The sequence below is a fragment of the Artemia sp. Qi Xiang Cuo genome, chromosome 6, assembly GCF_049724085.1.
Source record: "Artemia sp. Qi Xiang Cuo chromosome 6, ASM4972408v1, whole genome shotgun sequence".
NCBI lineage: Eukaryota > Metazoa > Arthropoda > Branchiopoda > Anostraca > Artemiidae > Artemia > Artemia sp. Qi Xiang Cuo.
Window position 1 is genome coordinate 14459949 of NC_142799.1, and position 15013 is coordinate 14474961.

Sequence of the window (15013 nt, forward strand, 5' to 3'; positions counted from 1 at the left end):
TGAACGCCACTCTTAAATAGATGACAAATATAGTGGAAAAGCGGCTTCCTCACAGGTAGAATTTGAAAGACTAGGCTCTTGAACTGGATGCTTGTTTGCAACTTGTTGCAGCTTGCACCTCGTGTGGCATGAATGCAGGCTGCACTAATTTTTGCATGTGAACGCCAACTGCCTGAAAATTGATTCATGGACAGACATGTTACTTGACATGCAAGGCGAACTAGAGAAGAATCTAAACGCCACTTAATTGTATAGACATTGCTTAGTATCGAGATGAGGAGGGATTTTGAAAATTCTACTGTTTTACTTTTTTTTTTGCTATATTCTCTTTTATTTATCTTTTGTTTGTTTATTATTTGTGTTTTAATCTTGAAGATTGAATATCTGATTTATTAGATACAAGCTTGAATGCTTGATTTATTATATATATACTTAGCTCTTTCCGGTCTTGGGTTCATGGGGATGTTTAAAGATAAGATAAGATTTATTGCAAAAAGCCTGTGGGCTATAGCAACACAAAATACAACTTCAAACAAAGCTCGAAGAACTTAACACAACTTTAAATAATACGAACCAAAAAAAAAAAAAAACACAACAAGATCTACCTTTTTAACCGACAAATAACAACCATAATATAATTCAATTCCTCAAAACCTTAACAAACTATCCCCTCAAACATAATTCCCTATGTTTAACCCCTATACGAAGAAGCTTACACATTTGTTTAATAGCACATGAGTTCCTCTGAGACATCTGCTAAATTAACCAACAATCACTCCCAGACACTCGTCCAAAACATTCATTCTGCAACTCAGACAGCTCTTAACATTCGGATACAAACTGAAAGAGATTCTCATTCGCACATCCATACACAGGGCAAAAGTAGGGGCCGGCCACCAACCTGGATTTTCCCAATAATTTTCTTCTCTCTCCTAAATCCAACCCATCCCCCCTCACCAACAACAAATTCTTCAAGTCCTCTCTATTCAATCCAAATTTAAAATAAACCTCCTTCCCACAACAGTCTTTAGTTCGAAGTAAAACCTCGAAGGCAGAGATTGATCTTTTTGGGCTAGTCACTCTTGTATTTCTTGGTGATTTAGGGTTTGCTGGACTTTTTTCCATACTGGAATGCTCTCATCATTGGGCCTTTTCCTTCATTCCACATCTCCGACAGGTCACAAAGGTCCAGTATTTTCTTGACCTGATTTGGCCACGAATCACGTTTACCGTCCATCAAGCTCCAAATAAACTGACTTAAGAAGCCGAATTCTAAGTAACCTAATTAAATCCCCCCCCTAAAAAATGAATTGAGAATTAAACTAAGGTATTAAAAAATTGTTGGAAACCGGAGAAAAAATTTATCTTGCCTATACTCTAGCTGCTATGGCCATTACATGATTTTTGTAGGCTGATGTTTGTAGTATTTTTGATAATAAGGGTTTAGAACGGGTCAAGAATAGCTATTGCCCGTGTATTTAACTTTGTTTTACTTCTCTATATTTTTCCGTAATAGTTAATTCATTACTTTATATTCAGCAACAGATATCATTCAGACATTTCAAGCATTAAGTTCTAAATAATGCACCATCAAGGCTTAGTCTCATTTTCTCGTGTTTTCGTGTCTTTTGATGATTCTTGTGTCTTTTAATGATGTTTTCTTTCTTTTTAACTTATTCCGCTTTTATTTAATAGTGGGAAGAAAATGGATTATAATCGTTATTATTACATCTAGTGCATTATATTTTCGTTATTCGTTCAAGTTCTCCATAGGAAATATTCAAGGGCAAGATTACCTAGCCTTTGGTCCAATTATATCAGCTCCACCGGTATTACATTAATATCCCTAATGATAACCCTGAATTACTACTATTTAATTTCCGTAAATCACTGTACACTCATGTGTAGATTTTTGGATAAAATTTGTAAAATTTAATTATTATAAAATATAATTTAATTATTTTAATTAATTATTAATATAATTTAATTATATTAATTTAATTATTAGTAAAATAAAATTTATAAAATTTAATTTAAAATATAATCAAATAAAATTTAATTATGAAATCGTAATAATTAAAGAAATCTGTAGCAACAAAAAACTATTTGAAAAGAGAAATTACAAACAGAAAACTAAGAAACAATTCCAGATAAAGTCCTCAAACTGCTTTTAAATTTTGGCAAAATGTCAAAATTGATTTTAACGTTTTTTTAAATTGTTTAATTTGTTGTTTTTTAAAGAAATTTTGTTTTCAATAACATATTTCTATATTTTTTTTTCTAGGGAATTACCCAGAGGCCTGACTATGTTGCTGTTGGTCCAAGTATTTCAGCTCCACCGGTTAGCATTATGGTTCTTGATGTAAAAACAGCGATCACGGAGAATCAACCAAGACACACGGAAATAGTACTTGTTGGCTGTCTGTCTCATAATGAGTATAAAATAGATGGACCACCCCCTAAAACTGCTTTCAAGGGTAGGAATAATGATTAAATTATATTTAATTAACAAGTAATTTTCATATAAATTAAACTTAAATTGCAATAGTAATTCTAGAAGTTGTGAAAAAGGCATTGTCATATATCTGGGTGCTCGACATTCATGTAAGGGTAAACCTTTACCCTCATTCAGTTTCATTGTTTTACTATTCCTTATTTATTTACGTTTATTAAAAATAACTTTTGCAACCATCGGTTAACAAATTTTGCTGCCCGAAAGTATTTTAGGTCAGTGTTCCATAACACAAGCTTTAATTTGGACATCGAGCGTAGGGACCCTCAAGCCTATAAACAGAAAACACTTTCAGAAAAATATGTTCAGATAATATTAAACACCTATTCGCCGCGGTTAGTTAAAAAAAAAAGCTTAAATATAATAAATAAAACATTAAATAAATATTAATAAATAAAACACAGTAATAAAATATTAGTTAATATAAAAATAAAAAGATGGTTTACGTCTTGAGCCCATCTTAGGTCTGTTCATGCCTGAAAACCGCGGTTTTCTAAGATTTGTCTTTGTTGTTTCAAAACTATGAAGTTTTTTGGGCGGTGCCACACTTTCGTCAGTGTTGTCCTGTTGAACTGCTAAAATAAATAAGCAAATAATATGCTAAATTTGGCACTACTTTCGTTCGTAAATAATCTAAGTAATCTAGATAAATATAGCAATCTAATGCTAGGTTGCAACATGTAACCGAAAATCTAAAAACGCTTTTTTGAAAAAAATTATCAAGTGAGAAAAAAATTGCCATCTGAAGCTGATTCAGGAATGATTTCGATAAATTTAAATAGTTAACGTTTATTACGAAAACAGATTTATGGGAATTTTGAAAGATACCCTGGAAACCCTCGAAAATGGTGTCGTATCGAAATTAAAACTGTCCATTGGAATTGCTATTGTCGAAAACCCCATACAAGAGAGTTACAGCCCCCCCCCCCACCTCGAATAGCAAGGAAAATCACTTTTCTGCATCGGTAACACTGATGTGTCTTTTTCTCTTGTTTTTCTTTGTCTCCACTGCTAGTGGGGTACTGAAATATCATAGAGAGCTGTTTAATGGCTTATTTAAAAGGAAATTGCTGTATCCAGTACCTTTTGTAAGCATTAAAAATAAACTATTAATAAAATAAAAATCGATTTTCGACAAAAATTATACCAATAGTCTAAAATTACCATATGCCAAGTTACCCTATGAACAAATATTTGACGCTCTTCACTTATCAGGGTAACGCCCTTAGATATTACAATAGCAAAATTGTTTTGGTGTCTTCCCCTTCCCCTTCTTCCTCATCTCCTTCTCCTTCTCCAGGCTCCTCTTCCCCTTCTTTTGTGTAAATTTAATCAAATTTATCTTTTGCCTTGAACGTTATCAACTTGAGAAATTTAATTAAGTTTGATTAATTCTAGAACACTTTGCCACCCTTCGTCGCCCTTCAGATATGGCTTGGCCACTGCAACGATCTGGTCAGACATTTGATAAAGTTACCAAAGTGGAAAAATGTGACGCTGAACGACAGCTGCTTAACTTCCTTTTGACCAAAGTTCAAAGATTTGACCCCGACATTGTTATTGGTCATGATATAAGTGGTTATTATATTGAAGTGCTGTTGCAAAGGTAAGTCTGGTTTAAGTCGTAAATTAAATTAAAAATTTTTTTAGGGAAGAGAATTAGGAATTGAGAATTTTTTATAATTTTTTTTGTTCTTACCTATCAAAGCTGAATCACAGGCTCTTTTACTTTTCAAAAAAGACTAAAATGCTAGAATAATAAATCACGATTTATTACATAATTAATAAATTGTTGTATAAAAAAAAATATTATTCTTGTCAGCTAATAAATGATTAACTAGAAAAGATAATGCCAAGTAATTGATAATTTTATTATATTTTTTGTTCTTAAGTTTCCTGAAAACCTGAAACAGGCTTTTTTTAAGACTAAAAGATTAGAATAATAAGTCCCGATTTGTTATATAATATATAAATTATTATATGTAAAAATATAATTATCATCATTAATTAAAGGACTATTAAAGAATAATAAATTATAATTAAGAAAAAAATGCCAAGTAAGTGAGAATTTTTATGTATTGTTTTTTGTTCTTAAGTTTCAAAGTTCCAAAACACATGCTTCTTTTTCATAAAAAAAAAAATAAAAAAGACAGATTATAATAATATAAAAAATATTATTATTATTAGTTGATTAACTATTAAAGAATAATAAATTATAATTAAGAAAGAAAATGCTAAGGAAAGAAAAGAAAGAAAAATTAATTAATTATTATTAGGTTAAAAAAATTCTAAGTAACTGAGAATCTCTTACATATGTTAGATTTTGTTCTAAGCTCCAAAGCTTAAGCATAGGCTCATTTTTTTTTATAAAAAAAAGTTTAAAGGAAGAATATGGCTCAGTAGCTACTGCTATAATTATCCTTTTTCTTCATTTACTTTATTTTTTAAATGTAATCAGATCCACATGAGCGTTTAAGTTTTATTAAATTTTTTTTCTTGTGTAATTACCCAATTTCTGGGCTTTGAGTTAGCTTTTTCTGTTTAAGTTTTGTGATAAATGCTCAAATAAGAAATTTTTAAAACAAGATAGTGTGTTGTTTTCTCTTTCGATTTACACTTATGGGCAAAATTTCGTTTTTATCTTCGCTCAAGAAGTGAAGAATGTGAATTCAAAGCTTTTTGGGTAATTTCAAATGTATTGCCAGATTTTTTTCAGTTGTTTAAAGTTTATGAGCTTTTTATTTTAAGATTTTTTTTTTTTTTATCCTTTTCAACAAAAATTTAACCCTGAAAGCAGTGTTGAGATCCAAACATAAGTTTTAAGCGGATTTCAAATATGCAATCCAAGTTTTGGAAAGGATTTGTTTTCTTCAATGATTATGTTAAGTATGTGCAACCTCTTTAGAAATGATGGGTAGTTTATAAAGTATTTTGTTTATAAGCATAATTTCGTGGTGTCTTGAAACGTTGATTTATAACTGTCGCCATTTTTCATGTGGTGTTTGGGAATGATTCTACTCCATTCATCTGCTTATAGTTGCTCTGTATATTCCTTTTTTTAAATTTCTCTAAAATTTGGCGTTATAAAACAAAAACTAATAACCATAATGTAAAAAATATTGTTAATGGAAAAAGTTTTGTTGAACTCGACTTAAAAAATTGCATCACTCAATTGTACTTAATTTCATTAAGTAACTGTACTTAATTGTAATTATTTAACTATACTTAATTACATTACTTAATTGTACTTGTAGTATCATCAGGCGTTTCTCCCTCACTCGAGAATTGAGCAAAGCTTCTGAATGAGGGTTTTCCACGATGGCCGGTATTGTGCCAACTCTTCGGTAAACTTCAGTCAGCGCTTGCCCAAATTTGCAGGAACCTCTACCTGGCTCCTGATCTTGCTTAACTACCTGTTTATTCTTTAACTGTCACCTGTATCTTCTACACCATGTTGGCAAGGTTTAGCAAGCAGTATTTGTTTAGTGAGGTTGTTGCCAGGATGGCGTAAAGCGAGTCCAAGCCAGCGAAGCCGATTGGGCTTGATGATAGTTAATGTTTTGTCGATATTGTAAACAAAGACAGCGATTTCTTCGTTCGAAGTCCGACTTATTAGCTGGAAGTGTGAAATTGAACATGGGTAACGGCGATCGAAAACCTCCAGAGCGCATCCTTGAGCTGCTTTGATGGGACAAGATATAACAGCATACAGTAGGACTGCCCTCGCTGTTGACTTATATATTCTTATGTTTGTCTGCAAGCTAATTTCTCATCGAATCCAGAGCTGTTTGTGGAACTAAGTGAAAACTTTTTGAGTTCTAGAAAATTTTCTGTTGATTTTAGTGCTCACATCCCCCTTTCGAATCCACCTTGGATTTCAGATTGGCGAAACCATGAACATTGTCAAGCAAACTACATTACATTTTATACAGTTACAATAGAAGTTGAGAGCCAAGGGCTATTCTCATGTGAGATTCGACTTGCCAATTTCTGAAAGACACTCTAGAGCAGACCAATTGATTTAAATTTTTCATCGGCTTTGTTTAGACGTCAGCTACTTCAAATTATTAGCATTTAGATTGTAAATGATGTAAAATTAAACATACAGACCTGCGTTTTTTTGTGATTTGAAATACATCACAGACAGTAGGCATAGCGAAAACGCTTGAATTATTCATTTCAAATTGGTTGGATCCTTACAGAAAATTATTAACGACATTCATTGTTACACATACGTAGTCTTTCCTCGTGGTTATAAAAATTGATTTTTATACAAGGATAGATGCAAGGAGACGGTCGTTTCAAAGAGGCCTAGACGCACCCAAAAATTTATTTTGGGTCTAGACTGTTTCAGATTGTCCAAACCTTGGACTCCAAAGAGCCCTTGGAAAGAGTCTCGGGGGATTTGACCACCTTATCCCCTCCTGTTTTAAGGTATGTTATACATGAACAAAACAGTTTTAAGAATGAAGAACCTTTGTCTCCTAAGATATTGATGTTTTTTTCTCGCCCGTGTGCCCCCCCCCCCCCTAAAAAATTAAGATTTTTTATTATTTTTCATAATTCTTTTACATTTTCCATACGGTCCATCTTTTTCAGAGGAATTATTTCAACCTTATCAGTGTGAAAAAAAGTAACGCTGTGACTTAGATTACTATTCCTCCAAACTTGAGCTAAGCCGACTCCTTGAATTGACCCTTCGTACTCATCTAAAGGATTTAAGAACTTTAGGAAAATTTAGGTCAGCCCTTTTTGAGGCCGCAGCCCCTCCCCTTCCACAAAAAGATCCAGTTTAAGGATTTTAATTGTATTATTTTTGCATAAATTTAACAAAACAAAGGAGAAGAAAATGCAGAATATCAAATCAGAGTCATAAAGGAACTTAAGCTGTATTTAAGGAACTTGTAAGACTTAAGGAACTTAAGTCTTCAAGGACGCAAATTTGAGGTCAAAACGCTTGTGTTGTGTTGGATTATTATCTAAATATAGGATTCATGGAAGTCTGCCAGAATGTAGAGAAAGCGATTGGTGTCTCAAAATTCAGGGTTCTAAAACGTTCATTTTAATATGCACTAAAAATTTTAGCTTAGTTTTATGCTTAGTTGGTGGCGTCTGAAATTCATTGATAAAGTTACATGTAAAGGACGGTAGGTCGTGAAATAGGAGGGGGGGATCTATGATTTTTATCAATATTTTTGATTGAAGATGCCAAAACCGTGTTTGTCAAAATCTGGGGAGGGGACAGTTTTATTTTATCGATTTTTCATTGCAAATACCAACAAAAAATATTTTTCAAAATACAGAGAAGGCAATTGTCCTCCCCACCCCCTCGATTGTTTTGCTTAAAAAGCGTGGAATTTTCAGTCGTATATTTAACCAGATCTCGCAATAAGAAATGCTGCGGAAAGACCTTAATCGAGAATTGCTGCCAAAATGAGAAAAAAAATTGTTTTGCTTTACATTCGTAAGTTCTGTCCACATCAAGCTGGGGTCTCGCTGACTTTTCTAAAAAAAAAAAAGAGATCACAACTAACTAAACTTATAAGTTGACTAAAGGTTAGGTCACTAAATATCACTAAAAACTTCACTAAATATTATTGAACCAGGTAAGTATGTGATGAGAGCACCTGCCCAGGATTCCTCTTCGAAGCACTTTTGTTTAAATTCTCTTTTAATCAATTTATTAGGCTTAAGAAGCTATAAATAAATAATCTATGAATTTTTTTTTACATCCCAGAATCAATCATATGAGTGGGGAAGAAGAATATGGTTAAAACACACAGGGAGAGATATAGAAAAATAGATAAACGAGAAGGGAAGAGAATATAAAGTGGAGAGGAGTTGTAAAAGTGGAGATAAAAAATAATACTTCTGTTTGGGGAGGTTTTCAATACGTACCTCCAATTATTTCCTGGATATTCAGTGGACATCAGTAAATACAAGCTCTGATGAATAAAAGTATCTTTTGAGGCAATCCCCCCCCCCCCGTATGAGTGGGGAAGAAGAATATGGTTAAACCACACAGGGAGAGATATAGAAAAAGAGATAAACGAGAAGGGAAGAGAATACAAAATGGGGAGGAGTTGTAAAAGTGGAGATAAAAAATAATACTTCTGTTTGGGGTAGGTTTTCAATACGTACCTGCAATTATTTCCTGGATATTCAGTGATCATCAGTAAATAGAGGCTCTGATGAATAGTAGTATATTTTGAGGCAATCCCCCTCCCATACTAGCAGAAATTTAATTTATTGTCAATAAGGATTGCTTGAACTGACAGATGAATAAACATAGTTAACAAACTTATGTATGTCCAAAAATAAAAACTGTGCTTTTTCTTCGAATTCTAAATTAGGAATTTAGGCCTCTTGTGCTATTCACTGTTGTAATGCAAATAAGGTAAGTAACAAATCTATGAATCTCTTACATTTCCTCCCTTTCTCCTCCCTTTCCTCCCTTTCTCATTACTTAATTAAGTTAGTAGCTACTCTTATGTAAATAGTTGTCAGAACCCGGGTTTCTTAACCACAAAATATTTCTTTTTTTTTTTAAAGAAAGGTTTTTAGTACTATTTAGTTTATATAGTATTTTTTTAGTGATTGATAGATGTGACTTAACGCGCAACAAAAAAAAATTGGAAAATTATAACATTTGAAAGGGAATAGGACATGTTATCTTTTGAAGGTAAATGTACTTAATTTAATTATTTTGGAGGCAATTTGTAGGTACAGTAGAGCTGTAGCTATCCGAGGTAATATCGACCGAGAGTACCTCGGATAAACAAAAACTCGGATAAAACGGACTCTATAAGCAATCAAGAAAATAACACGTGGTAAACTGAATAAGACTCGACCAAAGCTGTTAGATAAGCGTCTATTTTTGTACTATAAATGAAAAATGACAAACTGTAGCAAGGTAACATGATCACCAATGACAGCGCTCTCGCACTGCGCAGTGCCTTTGACAAAGAGAGTTTTATTTTCGATTACAGTATCCCCACCCCCATTGTGTATTAGATTTATATCTAAATGCGATATTGTATATTTTTTATTTATTGATGGCATTTGTACTTTATCAGGATATGCATTTATGCAAGTAGAATACTTCAGTAAACCCTGAATTCGGTTATTCGGGGCTTAAGAAAATTCGAAGTTCCCCTTTCTTACTGTTTTCTTTTCTTTCTTATTGTCCTCCTTTTATATTATCTCATTTCCTTTAGTTTGCTTTAACTCTATTTCTTATTTTAGACTTGAGTATCATAAGGTGCCAAATTGGTCACGCTTAGGGCGGCTTCGGAGGGGAGACTTGAAAAACATCAAAGCTGGTAAAGCTCAACTTGATCGTATTGCTTTGTGTGGTCGGTTGCTCGTTGATGTCAAGCACTCAGCTCAAGAGCTTATTAGAGCAAAAAGCTACAATCTGGCAGCACTTCGTGAAGTAGTAAGTTTTTTAATTTGACCATTATTTTAATTGCATCTACTAGTGCTAACAACTTACCGCAGCACCAAGCTGCACGAGACCAACACAGCTGCGCACGCTCCTCTATCCCAATCTATATAAACCCTCCCTCCTTACACCCTCCCAAGAAGTTCCATTTCCCTTAAATCTTTTCTTACGACATCCTCCCACCCATTCGGGGATGGCCTGCTTTTCATTGAATCGCGTCGGTAGACCGTTTGGGGGATAATAGCGATAGATTGAGGGAAGAAGCCACAAGGGGTATGGCGAGGGAGCATCAGCTGTCCCAGCTCTTCTTTTTATATTCTCATATGAAAAGGGGTTTTATTTGGCGAATTTTAAGCAGTCATTGTGCGCTATCAGCAAATTATTTTTTTTTGAAACCGTGTGAATTTTTGTTGTGTTCTGGATGACCGACCGACTGTTAAAGAATTTCTGACTGCTGACTCCACGTTTGGCTTGAATATTGGGTACACTATTTCTGTAAAAGTACACATCCAAAGTCTTAGCGAGAAATCAATTATTTGTTTATGCTTCTTTGTTTGGGGGGGGGGGTAGTCAAGAGCGCGAAAAGTGCAGTTTCACGCCACCTTATTTTTTTTCCTTTTTAAGACAATAATTGTTAAAATTGAAGAAAATAGTGGGGTTTAAACTGAAAACTAGCTTTAATTATTTTATACGTGAGTTTATGACTAAAAATGGTCCTGGACATGGAAATAGTCCTGGAAATGGTCCTGGACAGAAGAGGGCCTAGTAATCCTCAACCCTCAGTGTTAGAGCATTGCTTGCTCTTTACTTAAAGATGTATAAACTTTTAAATTGTTGTTGAAGAAATAATGAAATCCTGATTTTGTTTTACAAATAAATAAAGTAATAGTTATTTAAGATTGGCTGTATTTTTCTGTATTCTGTTAAGTGCTCACTATAATTCACCTCTGCAGTCAATGTCAGACCTAGGGTAATTTGCGTCTGTCATAAGTTTTGACCTGGTGTATACGCTAACATCAGCTCGCTTTAAGTTTTAATATCACTTTTTACTTCTATCTGAAAGATGTATTTTTCACTCATTTAACATCTTACAGCAATGTAATCTAGAAAAGGGATGAGTGACAGTTTATTCTTTTATGTGTAGAACAGGAAAATTTATCAACCAATGAAAATAAGGAATACTGTTTTCTTGCTTGTTCATTGGTTGACTTACTTCGCTGTTCGAAAATAAATTTAAAAATGTTCCTGGAAAGAGGTCTAGCACTAGTAGAATCCATGTTAGAGATTAAGGCCTCGGGACGCTTTTTGACCAAGGACAAGATTATAAGTGATGGAGTCCTCGACCATCAAGTGTTTACTTGTTACAAGGAAGTTTGTTGGTGTAACAAGTAAGATGTAAACGAGTAAGTTTATGTTGCCTTGTGTAGCATCTTGTATAGATCTAAAAATACATCTCAGATTGCTCAGATTTATGTAAACACTTTTCTTTTGTAATTATTCTATCACCAAAGCATAACGTGGAGAAATTTTGTTTCCTTTGTATATGACGTTTTTAAATACTTCACATAATAAGCGCATAGTAACTGAGAGGAGAGGGGGGAGATTAAGCACCAGTCATTCCCTCGTTATCTGGGACTAAAATTTGGAAAATTCCTGAAATATAGCTCAGACGGACCCCTCCTCCTCTAAAAAAAGTTTTTTAAATACTCCCCCCACCATAAAGAATTTTTTCTGATGCATTTTTGCCATAAAGTCTTGCAAATGGGGAGGGGTCTTGAGATCTCCCAAGCTTGAGACTTAAGGACTTTAAGCTTGAGACTTGAGACTTAAGTCTTACAAATGGGGAGGCGTCTTGAGATTTCCCAAGCTTGAGACTTAGGGGAGTTACTTGAGATACTCCCCCCACCATAAATAAATTTTTTCTGATGCATTTCTGTCATAAAGTCTTACAAATGGGGAGGGGTCTTGAGATTTCCCAAGCCTCCCTGGAATTTGAACAAACTACATTAACATATGTAGGCTTTTAGTTATCCAATTCCCGAAAAGATACAAGATAGATTTTTTTTACTGCGTGAAAATTCTCCCAAGTGGCTGTTTTTCTTTTGTACTAGTTTAATCAAAATATGTTCAAAGTATAAACTAGGGTACTTGGGTGTTTCATTTTTTACAAAATTAGACATTTAGAAAGGCTTTGATAGTGAGATACACATTTCTTCTATGAAACTCCTTTTGAATTTTTATATTTTTAGAATTTTCTATATTTGTTTCTATATTCTTATATTTTTTTATAATTTTTATACTTTTGAAACTTCCACAGTTTTTATATTTTGGAAACTTTAGGTGCATACTCCTCCACGACCGCTCGAGGTAAATTTATGGGAACAAAATTAGAATTTGACTGTAATCCTTCTCACATTCTTATAGTTTTATATGAGTATTGTATCTCATTAGTTTATCATTTCCAGGTTCTAAAAGAGAAGAGAGTCGTACCAGAATACGACGTAACAGACGTACGGAAGGCATACAATGATCAAGCCACTTTATTAATGTTAATTAACCACACAATGCAAGATGCTACCGATACTCTGAGGATTATGAACGAGCTACAAGTGTTGCAACTTGCCACCCAAATCACCTGCATAGCTGGGAACGTTCTTTCCCGCACTCTCGTCGGTGGACGTTCTGAAAGGAATGAGTTTTTACTTTTGCATGCTTTTAACCAGCGAAATTATGTGGTACCTGATAAAAAGTATGGAAAGCAAAAAACTGCTGGTGATGGAAATGATGACGGTGAAGGAAAGGGTAGAAGTAGAAAAAAAGCCGCTTATGCTGGCGGCTTAGTTTTAGATCCAAAGACAGGCTTTTATGACAAAATGATTTTATTGATGGATTTTAACTCTTTATATCCAAGTATTATCCAGGAATATAATATTTGCTTCACTACCGTCCCAAGAGTTGGCTTCAGTGAAGACTTATCTGAGCCTGAACTGTTGGAGAAAGTCTCACAAATAAGCCCCGAAAGAGGAATTCTGCCTACTGAAATAGGAAAACTTGTGTCAAGTAGACGTGAGGTCAAAAAACTGCTGAAAGACCCTAAAAACACTATAGAAGAAAATACCCAGCTTGACATTAGGCAAAAAGCCTTGAAGTTGATGGCCAATTCTATGTACGGCTGTCTGGGTTTCACTCACTCTCGTTTCTATGCCAAGCCTCTTGCAGCATTAATTACTGCTAAGGGTAGAGAAATTTTAATGGCGACAAAAACGTTAGTGCAGAATATTGGACTGGATGTTATTTACGGAGATACTGACTCGATTATGATTAATTCAAACTCAGTTGACTATAAAGAAGTATTGTCACTAGGAGGTAAAATTAAGCAAGAAGTTAACAAGTCATACAAAAATTTGGAATTGGAAGTAGATGGCGTTTTCAAGATGATGTTGTTGTTGAAGAAGAAAAAGTATGCTGCTCTGACTATTAGCCAAGGTGAGCTAATAAATCCACTTTTAGTTGTATGCATACCAAGTTTATTTGTCATAGTGACAGTGATATAACTACGGGTGCTAAAATCTTAATCACAGCGGGATATAGCTAACAGTGAGCTAGTGTTCAAATTTAACTGTTCACAATGAATACCTTTGAGAATGATCTAATTTGCTTATTCCAAGCTATTTAGGCTTTTGCAAAATGTCTAAGAAAGCTTTCTAGCCGGTTTAAAAGCTAATGAAGCTTTCCAACTGGCTGACATGGGTGAAAAGATGGTCAAATTAATTGAGCTTTGGTGCTTGTGCTACGTAGTTCTGGCGTTGAGCCAGAACTAGCAAGTTATGACTGAGGCTAGAACCAGGTCATTCTCAATTTGAGTGTCAATCCAAATCTGGATCTCATTATCTACAGGCCATACGTTAAAACTTTAGAATTTTTTGAAGCCCGTATTTACACTGGATGTCAGTAAAAAAATTTGACTTAATGATGATTCCCCCTGAATCTTTGAATTTTTTTCTGTTTAAGGTTAAAAAAAAAATAAAAATAAGAAGACTGATTGTGCAAGCAAGTTTGGGCTTTGAAAAAGAAGGTCACATAATGTGTCTGTATTGTAGTACGATTATGAAACTTAAAATATGATAATAAAATATGATTATATTGTAGCTTTGTAGGCAATTTAGGAGACATTTTCATAGAAATCTACCATGTGTCAAGACCGCGGGGACACGCCTTAAGTTGTAGCATTAATGTAATTTAACATAATTGATGTGATGTGAATAAACATAATTTTTGTTTTGGCCTAAAACCCTATTTAGCTCTGTTTGAAACCAAATCATGTTTTTCGAGGGATCAAAGTGCAGCGCTTTATCTGCTTGAAAAGTCATGAATCTTGTAAATTTCGTAAATATTTATGTCTGTTTTGGACTTGAGAGAACGACAATGTGTGTTATGCCTGTGGATACTTTTTTTCTAAATTGTCATGGAAGTCTTTAGTGAAATAATATTTCTCTTTGTGCTTTGTAACATTCTATTCATCAATTTTAGTTTTACACCTATCACTACTGCTAGCTACCGCTACTGCTACTAAAAACTCGATGCAGCACCAAGCCGTCTGAGGCTACCACACCTATGCACACTACTCCTCCATCCCATTCTATTCAAAGCCTCCCTCTTTGTACCCTCCAGAAAGTTTCAATTTCCATTTATTATTTCCTTACGACATCCTGCTAACTTACTTGAGGACGACCTGCTTTCGTTTAGCACTAGATTGTTGATCGTCAACCCTGTGTTATTATTCCATTAAAAGGATCTGTCAAATTCAAGCGAAGGTTCAGGAGGAGTATAAACTTAGTGATTAAATTCGGAAGAAATTTCAAGCGAAGGTTCAGGAGGAGTATAAACCTAGTGATTAAATTCGGAAGAAATTTCAAGCGAAGGTTCAGGAGGAGTATAAACCTAGTGATTAAATTCGGAAGAAATTTCAAGCGACGGTTCAGGAGGAGTATAAACATAGTGATTAAATTCGGAAGAAATTTCAAGCGAAGGTTCAGGAGGAGTATAAACCTAGTGAT

At 34.1% G+C, this 15013-nt stretch overlaps 1 protein-coding gene across 1 annotated transcript in view; it reads left to right on the plus strand.

The window, feature by feature from the left end:
- PolA1 (DNA polymerase alpha catalytic subunit) overlaps positions 1 to 15013 on the plus strand; it is a 104897-nt gene that overhangs the window by 60341 nt on the left and 29543 nt on the right. Inside the window, exons 11-14 of the mRNA XM_089090503.1 lie at positions 2285 to 2477; positions 3911 to 4118; positions 9758 to 9950; positions 12422 to 13442. Coding sequence (XP_088946629.1) covers positions 2285 to 2477; positions 3911 to 4118; positions 9758 to 9950; positions 12422 to 13442 — 1615 coding nt within the window. The remainder of the gene's footprint in view (positions 1 to 2284; positions 2478 to 3910; positions 4119 to 9757; positions 9951 to 12421; positions 13443 to 15013) is intronic.